The sequence below is a fragment of the Carcharhinus amblyrhynchos genome, chromosome 1 (assembly GCF_965287045.1).
Source record: "Carcharhinus amblyrhynchos chromosome 1, sCarAmb.v2.hapA, whole genome shotgun sequence".
Taxonomy (NCBI): Eukaryota; Metazoa; Chordata; class Chondrichthyes; order Carcharhiniformes; family Carcharhinidae; genus Carcharhinus; species Carcharhinus amblyrhynchos.
The window spans coordinates 122,263,518-122,277,492 of record NC_137324.1 but is presented as its reverse complement, the minus strand read 5'-3'; the positions used below and the strand labels follow the sequence as shown (position 1 = coordinate 122,277,492).

The 13,975-nt window shown below is 39.6% G+C and overlaps 1 protein-coding gene across 1 annotated transcript in view; it reads right to left on the bottom strand.

Moving 5' to 3' along the window:
* Window positions 1–13,975, bottom strand: part of LOC145344696 (very long chain fatty acid elongase 6) — an 88,371-nt gene that overhangs the window by 24,282 nt on the left and 50,114 nt on the right. The window contains exon 2 of the mRNA XM_080191807.1: window positions 2,478–2,609. Coding sequence (XP_080047933.1) covers window positions 2,478–2,609 — 132 coding nt within the window. The remainder of the gene's footprint in view (window positions 1–2,477; window positions 2,610–13,975) is intronic.

The window sequence follows — 13,975 nt, the reverse complement described above, 5'->3', positions numbered from 1 at the left end:
CCTACCTCTCCAAAAGAATTCCCCACGTAACTAGATAACTTCAGCAACTTTATATCTATTACTCAAATTGTAAATTCCACAAGTTATGTTTTGCACATCCCACTAACAGAAATTGCATCAATTTGAAAGCAACTGCAGTTTTATATGTGCAGCTGCCTCCCTGAACCACAGATATGCGGGCTAATCATAGAATATAAGCATTACAACAGAGCTTGTTAAACCACTTTGCCCTTTGCTTTAACCTGAATATCAACTGTTCTGCTTGCTGACTGTTAACATTAAATGGCTGCTGGATACACACGAGCAGACTTTATTTCACAGCCAGCAACCATGAAAGAGAACATAAAATAAATTGATATTCCTATCTCAAAGCAGTCTTTGTATTGTTACGCCAACATTTCAAGAATGAATGGCTCAAGTTTTGTCTAGTGGGCAAACAGACTCTCTGCAGTAAACGCTTCTGTCTTCGTACGCCAAGCACAGAGGAATTACATGACATGAATGCAGATCAGAAGTGGAGGATTGCACAGCCTACCCAATTTTTCACCCACGGTCAATGGTCACAAACTGGATACAGGTGCTGTCTCCTCTGCACCAGAAATTTCATTAAGTGATGCTTTTGTGCCAAGTACAACAGCAGGTAATATCCCTACTCAGTAATAATGATTACAGTGCATCAGCATAAGTAGTAACTATTTATTGTGCTACCAGTTCAATGTAATAACATCAACAAGGGAGATATTATTATGTTGTATCTTTTTAACTTTTTAACGGAAGTGTTTGGGCAATGCTACAAACTATTTGGGGTGGCACAGTGGTTAGCAATGCTGCCTCACAGTGCCAGGGACTCGGGTTCAATCCTGGCCTCTGGTCACTGTCTACACGGAGTATGCAGATCCCCCCGTATCTGCGTGGGTTTCCTTTGGGTGCTCTGGTTTCCTCCCACACTCCAAAGATGTGCAGGTTGAATTGATTGGCCATGCTAAATTGCCCCACAATGTCAGGGGGATTAGCAGGGTTAATACACGGGGTTATGGGGATAAGGTATGGGTGGGATTATGTTCGATGCAGACTCGATGGGCCGAATGGCCTCCTTCTACACTATAGGGATTCTATGATTCTATACTTGGATGGTCAGGGATGGCAATCTGAATCACTACACTCAATGGCATAAGGGATGTGGCATTACTGCCATCCCTAAATTCCCTTGAAGAGAGAGTGTTCTGCTAAGCTCTTTCAGAGGGCAATTAACAGTCATAACTGTGGTATGGGGTCAGATGTGGAGCAGACCAGGTAATGATGGCAGATTTTCTTGTGAATCTGATGTGTTTTTATGACAATCAATGATAGAATCCATCTGAATCAAATGAAACTAAATCCATGGTGGGATTTGAATCCATTAGCCTGGACCTCTTGATTACAAGTCCAGAGACAATACCACTACACCACAGTCTCCCCTTAGAATGAGAATTGAAAAAAAAAACAAGTAAAGCGTTTTCTATAGCAAACCCACTGTATGACAAAATCCTTAATTTATAACAGAGTTTAAGAATCTCTCAAAGAAATTGGTGATATTTTTTGTTTTGTCTCGCATCTTTTATAAGTTGGCCTTCCTTAAATAAAAATGCTGCAATATCTTCTGGCAATTTGAAGAACGAATGCACAGAAAGCTCATGCTCTGACCATGCACTTGTATTTTTGGAATCACGAGCTTTCGAAGCACTCCTTCATCACTGCTACTCACTTGATGAAGGAGCAGCGCTCCAAAAGCTCGTGATTCCAAATAAACTTGTTGGATTATAACCTGGTGTTGTGAGAGTTCTTACTGTGCCCACCCCAGTCCAATGCTGGCATCTCGAAATCTTGTATTTTTGGACAAAGATCATGCCAAATGCTTAAATTCTAAAGCTTATATCCAACAGAAGCATGGCTTATTACATTCTCTCCTGTAATAAGTTTGCAAAGCAGATGTCCTGAATAATTCCATTCAACATACAAAACAGAGAGCAGTGCCATTAATAAAATGTATTGAAAATTATGGGAAAATTTATCTGGCTACAGTTGCCAATCTAAAGCTTTCTTTTTTATTTGGATTAAGCCATGTCACTTAAAATAGATAATAAAGACCTAAAATTGATTTTATGATCATTAGGTAAATCTCCCCGAGACTCTTCACAAATAAGTTGAGTAACCATTTAAGTTTTATAATAGTCTGTAAAAGTTAACATTTTGATTGTAAACATCATTGTAGGGCCTAATAAGTATTTTCAACTGCTACTGTTGACGATACTAAAGCCAAGGAAATAAATGCAGGTAACAAAAGCACCAATGCACTGTTGTACTCACTGTTAAAAAAGCTGTAATTGTAATTGCTTTATAAGCACTGGGTTGATGAATTTAAAGGCGATTTTAATTTGCAATCATGTGCAGTATCAGTAGGAAAGTCATCAAACAGGAGGAAAGGAAGTGACGCTTACCTGAAGAGTGCAAGGCTCAGTGACCACAGCACCAAGGGTTTCCTCAGCTCAAACTTTGCTCGTTGTTTCATCAAGCGTCGGCCACCAAATATAAATGCAGCATACAGAGCTGAATACAAGAAAGACTTCTTCCTACAAATAGCACAAGAAATAGCTCCATTAGTACAGTTTTGAGAAACAGGGTCAAAAAACACAGTTCAAGAAAGAGGGTTTTAAGAAGTTTACGATCTTGGATAGAACTCAAATTATTTGCAGATCTCTCACAAATATAAAAGCATTATTACTCTTACCACCTTACTTTTTTCTTCACACGTAACACATTTTACATAAAAGATAAACTCCATTTTAGCAATAATGCGCTTCTTTTTCAATATAAAGATTCATATTCACTAAATATGTCACCTACAGAATGCAATATACATTTACCTTCTGAATTGGGCATAAACTGTATTCAGTTTTGAATTCTACAGTGCCCGCTCTGCTGTATGAAGCATCTGGTATTAGAGATGAAAATTCCAAAACTACATCATTCCAAACTACAACATATGTTTAGCATTCCAAAATTTTATAGAATATTACAATCTAAAGTACAACTTATCCATTGTCAGCAGACAGTGTCAACAAATAAAACCAGGCTCCCAAGCCTGCAACCTAACCCAGACAGAAGATTGTATAATGGTCATAAGGACACTAGAAGGCCATTAAGTTGGTCGAGTCTGTGCCAGCTCTCTACAAGAGCAACTCACCTATTTCTACTGAGTCACTCTTCCCTTGCAAACATTTTATCTTCAGGTGCTTATCCTGCTCCATTTTGAAAGCCAGAACCGAATCTGCTTCAATCAGCTCTCTAGCAGTGCATTCCAGATCCCAATCACTCAGTGATTTTGGTTCTTTTGCCCCGATCTTAAATCTGGGTTTTCTGGTTCCCAATCTCGCCAGCAATGTAAATAGCTTCTTTTGATCTACCCTATCTAGGCTCCTCATGATCCAGAATACCTCCATCCAATTTCCTCTCAACCTTCTCTTCTCTGAGGAGAACAGTCCCATCTTCTCCAATCAATCCACTTAACTGAAATCCTTCATCCCTGGAAGCATTCTTGTAAATCTGTTCTGCCCCCTCTTCAATGTCTTCACATAGTGAAGTGTGGTGCTGAGAATTGGACTCAACGCTTTTCAGTTGAAACCAAATCACTGTTTCTACATGTTCATCATAGCTTCTTTGCTATTGTACTCTTATGCCTCAATTTATAAAGCTCAGGACTCTTACATCTTTGCAACCATTACTGCAACTTGCCATGTTAGTTTCAACAATTTGCGTAGTTAGAAATCCTGCTCACCCCACTTCAGGATTACACCCATTATGTTACATTGCCTCCCTTCATGTTATTGCACATATGTCATTTTAAAGTATAGATTTTGAAATACTGTAGTAGGAAGAGAGAGTGATAGCTTGACAAGAAGACAGCATTTGACAAAAGTCAAGGAACCCTAGTAAAACTGAAGTCAATGAAAACTGGGGGGGGGGGGGGTGGCAGGGTGGTGGCCTAGGCTCAACTATTTTCAGCTGCTTCAGTGCTGACTTTCCCTCTATCATACGATTAGGCATTCATTAATAATTGCACAATGTTCAGTTCCAATCACAACTCTTCAGATACTGAAGTGATCACTGCCCATTTGACCTGGACAACCTCGAGGCTTGGATTAAGTGGCAAGTGACATTCACACCATGCAAGTGCCAGACAATGACTATCTCCAACAGAAGATAATCTAATCATTATTCCTGGAATGGCAAGACATATAAATACGATGGCTACAAGAGCAGGTCAGAGGCTGGGAATTCTGCAAAAAAGTAACATGTCTCCTGACTTCCAGAAGCCTGTCCCTCATTGATAAAGCATAAGTCAGGAATATAATGAGTGCAATTCCAACAATATTCACGAAATTGGATACCATCTAGGATAAAGCAGCTGGTCTGAACGGCACTCTACATACCACCACAAATATTCAGTCACTCACCACTGGCACATAGTGGCAGCAATGTGTAAGACCTACAAGATCACTGCATGAACTTGTCCAGCTTCCTTCAACAGCAACTTCCAAACATGTGGCCTCTACTACTTAGAAGAACAAGAGCAGCAGACAAGATAAGTCCTAAGTTGGAATATATTGCCATTCCTTCACTGTAGCAGGGCCAAAATCCTGGAACTTCCTCCCTAACAGCACTATGGCTTTACCAGTTACATAGGCTGCAGCAGTTCAAGAAAGCAACTCATCCATCCATCTCAAGGACAATTAAGGATAGACAATAAATGCTGGCCTTGCCAGTGATGCTCACAACCCACGAATGAATAAAACCTTCTCCACTGTAAATTAATCCCATAGTTCTGCCATTTTAAAATTAAATCTAACAAATCACTCACACCATTAAACTAAACATAAGAGGTAGAAATATTACAGTACATTCTTGTTGCAAAGTTACACAAAAAAGACACTTATGAAAGCATGCCACTCAAAAAACAGAGAATGTTTCTTTAAGGGGCAAAATACAGTAACCAGTCCGAGATTGTTGTTATTTCTCTTCTCAGACCCCAGTGATGCACAAGGCAAACTTTCATCTTTTCCCAAAGTGAGATTTTTACAGGAAGTCATTACGCTGTTGCTAGAGGACTGCCACTCTGCATCAACCATGGATGATCAGGAATCTTTCTCCCCCACTCTTACTGCCTGTCACTGGCATGCTGGAAGGATTTTGTAGGTTGATATTCAACCCAATGGGCGTGTTACGAACTCATCTTCCATGAAGTTCTAGGGTGGGACTTAAACCCAGAGTTTCTGACTCAAAGGCTGGGACGCTAACCACTGCACTACACAACCTCCACTGTCCAAGGTACTGCACTCTAAAAACATTAAGTGAATAATTTTAGCAGCTTGATTTGGCCAAGTGCTTTTTCTAACCTTCACAGAATCATAGAATCCCTTAGTGCAGAAGGAGGATATTTGACCCATTGAACCTACATCAACAATAATCCCACCCATCCCCTATCCCCATAACCCCATGTATTTACCCTGCTATTCCCCTGACACTAAGGAGCAATTTAGCATGGCCAATCAACCTAAACCACACATCTTTGGAGTGTGGGAGGAAACACGTGCAGACCTCGCTAAATATTTTTAAGAAGCGGGTTGATGGGTTCTTGATAAGAGAGGGGATTAAGGGTTATGGGGAGAGGGCGGGAAAGTGGAACTGAGCCACAACAGATCAGCCATGATCTTGTTGAATGGCGGGGCAGGCTCGAAGGGCTAGATGGCCTACTCATGCTCCTATTTCTTATGTTCTTATGTTCTTATGTACGTAGGGGAGAACATGCAGACTCCACAGCCACTCAGGGCCAGAATTGAAACCGTGTCCCTGGTACGGTGAGGCAGCAGTGCTAACCACTGAACTTCCTAATGTTTTAACTTAAGTTCAATGCATTCTAATATCACAAACACTAAACTAGCTTTCACGTATTTGAAAAAGAAAAATTCAGAATCTAAATGCACTAATGAGTAACGTGCTCTCAAATAGCCCCTTCTGTACAAATTCATGGGTTGAGAGTACTTGCCATTTATTTTGCCCACTGATCTAAAACTTGAATTTCAAGAGTAATATCTCTTTACAAACACAAACTTAACTCTTTTTTTTAAACCATTAACCAACAGCTTGGTATAATTGAATTTCGCAGAGATTAGTTCCATCTCCTGTCAACAGTGCATCAGGTAGGATCCTAAGTTGGCTCATCACTTTTTTAAGCTCACTTTGTCTTCCAACTGCTTTTAAGTAACAATGTAGAAAAATAAAAAGAGAAGACTTTAGTTTTTGTCTCAGACAGAAAAGTGGTGATTTTTGCTAGCTTCTTTAGGTGCTAAAGAGTCTTCAAGGTGGTTAAGATAGAATCTTGAGCTATGTTAGTCTGGCGCAGGTCGCCATCTTGGCAAAGGAGCTGGAATTCTTACTCAGAACAGAGAAGTGGGGAGGAAAGAGCAAGTGTCCCAGGATCTAAAGGAGATCACAGGACAGGAGTGGAACTGTGAATTGTTGGAGCATTGGATGGTCAAATGACCTTGCAGAAATCAGGATTCAGGAAAATAAGCTTTTAATCAATCCCTTCCTAAATCTTTTCTAGATTGGTTTTTAACTCCGAGTCTTTGTTGTTTAGAACTCCTGTATGCAAATTGATGGAGTGACATGACTGCATTTTCATATCGCCTGCCATAGGTGGGGCATCTCACCAGGAATGTGAATTTGTAAAATCCATTATCAATATTTGTTAACTTTACACTATTTATAAATAAAAACAAAATTGAATCCCACCTTGCTACAGGGATAATTAATTGGTAGGCATACATTGCAGCCAGTTTTTGGCCTTGATTCCAAAGCCAGCTTCAAGTCACTTGTTACAGCTTATCAACCTGGATCACCGCTTTGAATGCAGCAATGGCACGTTTAAAAGCAGCAAGAGTGAGTAGGAGAAGGGAAAGTTGGATCATTGCTCCAAATCAGGGTGAAGAGAAGGGGCAGAAGACAGCGAAGGGGCAAGTGGAGAATGGAGAAAGGCAACAGGAGGGAATGCCAGGTGAGAGTCCTTTTCAGAAGCATTAGATGGGTGGTGCCATGGAATTCGATAATGCAAACGTGAAGTTGCAAAACCTTGAAGGCAAGTGCATTAAGTATGCTTATCAGAGAGAAATGACTGCAATAACATGTGGAAAAGAGGTGACAAGAAAATGATGCAGCAAATAAGTGTTTACAGGAAATGTAAAAGCTATCGCAAAGAATCGTTATGTGCACACACACACATGCATAGTCATTAACAACCTCCGTACTATTTCAGGAAAATACTGCATTGAAGTGATTTTTGCTTTTGAACAGAAGACATTAAATAACCTACACAGACAATATTACAGCAATGGTTCATAATCTCATAATCCCACTGTTGTTTCTTGGGTTAGCACAGACGTTAACACAATAACAAAATTCTTGCTTTACAATATTACTCCCACAATATTTGAACAGCTAATTTCCTTACTCAAGTGGATAATCAGTGATACTACAAAGTGAATTCAAGATTCAGTATGTTTCAAATGATACATAAAGCAGCCCCATTATAATCCAACGGTTTGTATACTTTAAGGCCACCAGCTTTTAGTTAAATCTTCGAGGTAAGTGAGAGTCTCCTGCCAGATGCGAAAAAGGTTACCCGTTGTGCTTAGCCCCACAAGCCTATAAAGTCAAGAAAAGCTGACAGGAAATGTTTGCAAGATGAGCAGACAAAAGCTTAATGGGAAAAAATAAAATCACAGCAACATAAGATATTAAACATGATCAACAAAAACACATAGCTGGACTGGAGATCTGCAATAGCATGTTACAAAATAATTTGATATTTAATGGCATATTTGGGCATTTTGTTGCGCAGCTTTTTAACTCCTCCACCCCACCCATCTCCTTCAGTATCTCTTACACTGAAATCAGCGAGAGCCAAGACTGAAATTGATACTTAAGCATTCACAAAGTTTTGAAAACAAGGAGGACCAACAGCACCTTTGAAAGGAGTGCATACCAGGTCAGAGTTCTCACTTAATACACCCACATTTGTGTCTTGATGGAAGCCAGAGACACAGAGGAGAGATTTAGGGTTTAGATGGGGAGGCTTGGCCACCCCAGTGGAACGTGAACACAAGGTTGTCACTGAATTTTGATAGAGAAGGTTGCAGAGTTAAGGAAGAGCAACATCATGAAGGGAGCTGAAAAGGACATAAGAAGTTTAAAATTGAGGTTTGCCAGTCTGGTAATGAAGGTACTTTTACAAGCGTTGGGGTGAATGGTATTTGCTAAAAAGTTAAAATGCGGGTAGTATAATTTTAAATGTATTTAAGAGAGAGTGAAAGATAGGAGGGAGGCCAGGCAGAAGAGCAGTCTCTTGATGGGGAGGATATAGACTCAGAAGCTCAGTTCAAGATCAGATAGTACAGCAGGATTGTAAACAGCATGGTTCAGTCTGAGTCATTGGCCAGGAAGTAAGATGGAATCAATGGCAAGGAAAAGCATTGGCGGTAAAGACAGAAGACGGTGCCTTCAGCCACTTAAAAGCTTAACTACTGCCAATTTCACCTTACACAGGACCGGATGCCAAGCAAGCAGTTTTGATAGTGTCATTGTGGAGTAGAATGTTGAAGGACAGATCCTGGGTGACTTCTTGGGGTCTGTACGAGAAGCCACTGCTGGGAGTTCTCTGGCAATCATTGGATAGTAAGAATGGAACCAGATGAGGGCAGTCCTAACTCACGTGGACAATGGGGAGGATGGTGCAGTCAACCATGCCAAAAGCTTCAAGCTTCCATCAGGTTGAAAAGGATGAAGATCACTTACCATGGTCAAATCACGTGAGTATGGTATATGTGACTCTGTGACTATTTCAGCATTCTAGCAGGGATCAATGATGGAAAGTCAATTAGAAAGGTTCAACATGGATTTGGTAGGTGGTAACACATTCAAGGGCTTTCAACAGGAAAGGAGGTTGAAGATGGGAGGGTAGTTTATTAGGACAGAGAGGGTTAAAAGCAGGGTTTTGAGCATAATGTGTACTGACATTTAACTGAGAAACAGCACAGTATGAAAAATGTGCAATTTATTTAAAATGTCTGTAAAATCTGCAATTGTTTAAGAATGTTTGAAAAAGGACTTTGAGTTTGTATCATTTGCAAAGGGATTAATTGTAATTTTTTTCTGCATTAAGAAATACTGGTCCATGTGATATGGGGATCTCTGCCCTGGAAGCAGTACTAACAGGAAGGAAGTTAACAGACAGAAACTGTACAGCCAAACAGAAGAGAACTGCAGCAGATGGGAGAACAGAGGAGGCACATTAACAAGGAGCTGTGTCTGTAGTACAGTTAAACAGGACAGAAAATTGATGACAGGATTAGAGCAGGGATTATAAAATGGACAATTTTAACTTTTGTTGCTTTCATTTAGCCAGAGCTAATCTGACCGTTTAACGGGGTTTATTAAAGGGAGCAGACAAATGGGTCTTTGGGAAATCTGTGCCATCAAAACTGTCATGAACGTAGCTAAGGACATTATTCAGGAGTGTGCTCTTTAGGTGACAAGCGATTCCAGAGACCTGAAAGGAATAGGGCTGTAAGTGAAAGCAATCCAAGGGCCAAACTGACATAGTGGGAATGGGAGAGATTCTACATACTAGAGGCCAAGTTAAAGAACTTTGGAACAGCACATGGTGCCATATCTGAAGGGAGACTTTGTTGTATTGACTATTGAAAGTGAAATTTTACCTTTTCATCTAAAGTTTCATTTGCCTGTTAATCCATGTTTAATTTATGTTGGTTCTGATTCGTGTTAAAGTAGTTATGAAAAGGTGGAATCTTATTGGCAATTGCTTCATTTGGGGGTCATTCAATAAACTTGATTACTTTGGTTTACAGATGCCCCACAGGGATCGTAACAAAGAGTGATGCAGCAAATCTGAAAGAGAAAGGAAGCATAAAAGTGAAAGGGAAATTTACAATATTAGCTAAAGCGGAGGTCAGGAAGTGATACTGGTGAGAATAGGGTCAGGACAGCAGAGGGCGAGTCTTGTAGACAAGATGAGCTCAGAGAAGTCATGAGATAGACAGGAGAGAAACTACAGAGATACAGATTTAAGTTAGGTTTGTGGGTGAAAATGATTGTTACTTTGTTAGGTAAGGGGATGAGAAGAACGAAGAAGAGGCATCTGAATAGGTGGTCTTAATCTCATGTGACTAAGAGGTTAATAAGCTTCTTGCATGTGTTGGAGCTTGGGATGAAGAGAAGTAGATTAAGGAGATTGGTTTAAGGAGATGATCAATATTGGATAAACTCTAGGTTAGCTTTACACTCAAGATAATCCTACACTAGTGAGCAGCTTTGACAGGCATTTTAATAGATTTTAATCAATGTCAAATGACTGCAGCAACTAGAACTGGCAAACATTCACAGGAGTTCAACATTTATATTCCATGACTTCAACTGGCAAGACTGATAAGAGTCAATGTATGTTTGCTTTGGATTGTTGTGCATGGCAAGTATACAAAATGATTCAACACTAAATTAATCATGTGAATAAAGAGAACTTAAAATGTTTTATTTGTGCATCTGTGTATGTGTTTTCAAAGCCAAGCACATTATATTTTCTCAAATTTATTGTATGTAAACGTAAACAAACTGTTCCAGGTCAAGGTGATTCAAGAAGTTTTGGTAACCACGTTTGTGATGTCCTGAGATTTTTATTTTCTACAACCCAACATAAAAATTTAGATACCTACTTGCAACACCACCCACCGCCCTGCCATCCCTAATGTTGATATTTTGGATCAGCGGTAATGCCACTGAACGTCAAAAAGTGATGATTAGATTTTCTCTTGTTTTTTCTCTCCTGACAGTTGCATGATGTAAATGTTACTTGCTATCTATTAGCTCAAGCCTAGATATTGTCTGGGTCTTGCTGCATTTGGACATGGAATGCTTCACTATCTGAGGAGCTGCGAATGGTGCTGAACATTGAGCAATGAGCAAACATCTCTACTCCTGACCTTACGATGAAAGAAATTCATTGATGAAACAGTGGAATATGGTGGGTCTAGGACACACCCCTGAGGAACTCCTGCAGTGATGTCCTGGAATGAGATGGTTGATCACCAACAACCACAACCATCTTATTTTGTGCTAGAAACAACTCTAACCAGCAGAGACCCCCCACCCCCCACCGATTCTCACTGACTCCAGTTTTACTGGGGGTCCTTGATGTCACACTTGATGAAATACTGCCTTGATGTCAAGGACAGTCATTGTCACCTTATCTCTGGAGTTTAGCTCTTTTGTGCATGTTTAAACCAGGGCTTAAATTAGGTCAGGAACTGAGTGGTCCTGGCAGAACCCAAAGTGAGCATCCATGAGCAGGTTATTATTGAGTAAATGCCACCTGACAGCATTGTTGATGACTCTTTCCATCACTTTACTAATGGGACAGTAGACTAATAGGGCAGTAATTGACTGGGTTGGATTTGTCCTGCTTTTTGTACAGGACTTACTTGAGCAATTTTCCACATTGCCAGACAGATGCCAGTGTTGTAGCTGTATTGGGACAGCTTGGCTAGGGGCATGGCAAGTTCTGGAGCAGTACCACTGCCACAATATTGTCAGGGCTGAGAACCTTTGTAGTATCCAGTGCTTCCAGACGTTTTTTGAGATCACTTGAAGAGAATCAAATTGACTGAAGACTTGGCATCTGTGATACTGGCAACCTCTGGAGGAGACCAAGGTGAATCATCCACTTCTGGCTGAAGAATGTTGTGATTGCTTCAGCCTCATCTTTTGCACTGATATGCTGGATTCCTTTATCATTGAGGATGGGGTTATCTGTGCAACTTCCTTCTCCAGCGAACTGTGTAATTGCCCACCACCATTCACAACTGGACATTGCAGCACTGCAGACTTAGTTCCCAACTGTTGGTTGTGGAATCGCTTTGGTCTGTCAATTGCTTGTTTCTTATGTTTGGCACACAAGTAGCCCTGTTGAATCTTCAGAATATTTAATTGACTATAAAACATTTTAGGACATCCTGTGCTTGAATGATGCCATATGAACACAAGTCTTTCACCTTACTGAAGGCAACACTTTAAAGCCTATTTACAATGGAACAAGTGCTGCCAGTCCAGTAGTCTGCTGATTAAGTAGTGATAATAATTTCCACTGGCTGGCTAGAAGGCAATGAGAGAGTAATAATTCAAAATAATCTCTAAATAATTCAAGAGTGGATAGGAATAAAACATTCTTAGAAATGTTGACCAGATTGAAAGGTTCATTATGACAAACAATTGTTGAAACAAATGCCATAAATTATTTCATAAAGATTAATCAATTGCTTTAAAAGAAAGGGAAATTGGAACTTTCATAGAGCAAGCAGAAGAGTAAAAGTAGGCAATGTGATGCGAGCAGACAGATGCTGGCACAGACTTGATGAGCTAAATGTGCTGTCCGTGAGTAGCATTCTATGATTCCAATGCATCCACATGTCTTATAATAGTTACCAGATGCATGACACTCAAATCTTAATTTGATATCTCTCTTCAGGATCATCAGCACGAGTTGTCAAATCCCATCAAACAACTCTTGTCAATGTTCTAACAAACTATCCCAAAAGAGTATCACAGCACAGGAATGATGGAACTCAAAATCAAACTAGTGGTGAAGTTATCTGTGCTGCAAATCTGACTAAAGATTCTACATAGAACTCTTTGTTGTAAATTGAATTGTCAGCTGACTAAGCAAAAAAGTAACGTCAAAGCCTGTTTTGAGAATGCTATTTTTAAATTCAAACATGTCCAGGGTCACGTCACACAAGAGATTAACTAAGCTATATAAACATTTGAAAGTTTTTCAAAATTATAACTTGCACTCAACGTAAGTAGAAAGGGGAGTCATTTAATTTTCTTTATGAGCACTGCAATTGTTTCAGTATCTCCCAGTACTGTCTTCTTCAAAATATTTTTGAAAAAGATTCCCTTAATTGCACAGTCAGTTAAGACAATGAATACAGCATGTCCCACATTCGACCTCTAGATAGAGCCAAGTCAGCAGATCTGAGCCAGATCAGTGGCAGACTTGTATAGCTGGCTTCAGTGATCTCAACAAGGAAGACATTTGGGAATGTCAGGCGAAGGCAAATCAGGCTCAGCTGTGACACCATCTACTATTTGCCTTAAAGTTTTAAATAAGCTTGTGATTACATGAGGAAGTCTCAAAACTCCAAATACTTGCTTCAAGGACAATTGTTTGGCTACAGAACTGAATCACTGGCTCATGTGCCTACATCCTCAACAAACTGAACTATGCACTAAAGAAGTAAACACAAATTCTTTCTAATTGAAGTTTTTCTTCAAAGATCATAAAAACAGAAGGCTGTTTCCACATTAGATTCCTCCAATATGCAATTAACTTAAGTAAACAAAAAAGTTTCAATCCCTCAATTTCCAGATTAGTGTTTCTAGTGAGTACCACAATATACCAGCAGCACCCAATCTGTACCTTGTGTGCTTTTGGTTTAATGTTAAATCTTGGTGAATGGTCAGAACAGAGCAAGGACATTACCAAAACTGAAAAAGAGGATACAAGGTAAATCAGAAATTTTGTGAAAATTATTTTTTAATTAAAAGAAATCTAGAACCAAGTCTTATAAATGAATACACTTATTCCAAATTACATTTTCTATTGACTAATCTACTTCTTATCCAAGGCGAAAGGGCCTCCACTAACTATCCTTTAGTGTGTGAACCAACCATTTCTGTAGTGCTCTGACATAAAGACTGCTGTACTTTTAACAAATGCTTGTGAATTCAGCCATGCATCATGCCCTAAAAAATTTAACCAGGGTACAGGTTATATTTTTCATCACCAATGAAACACAAACTATAATTT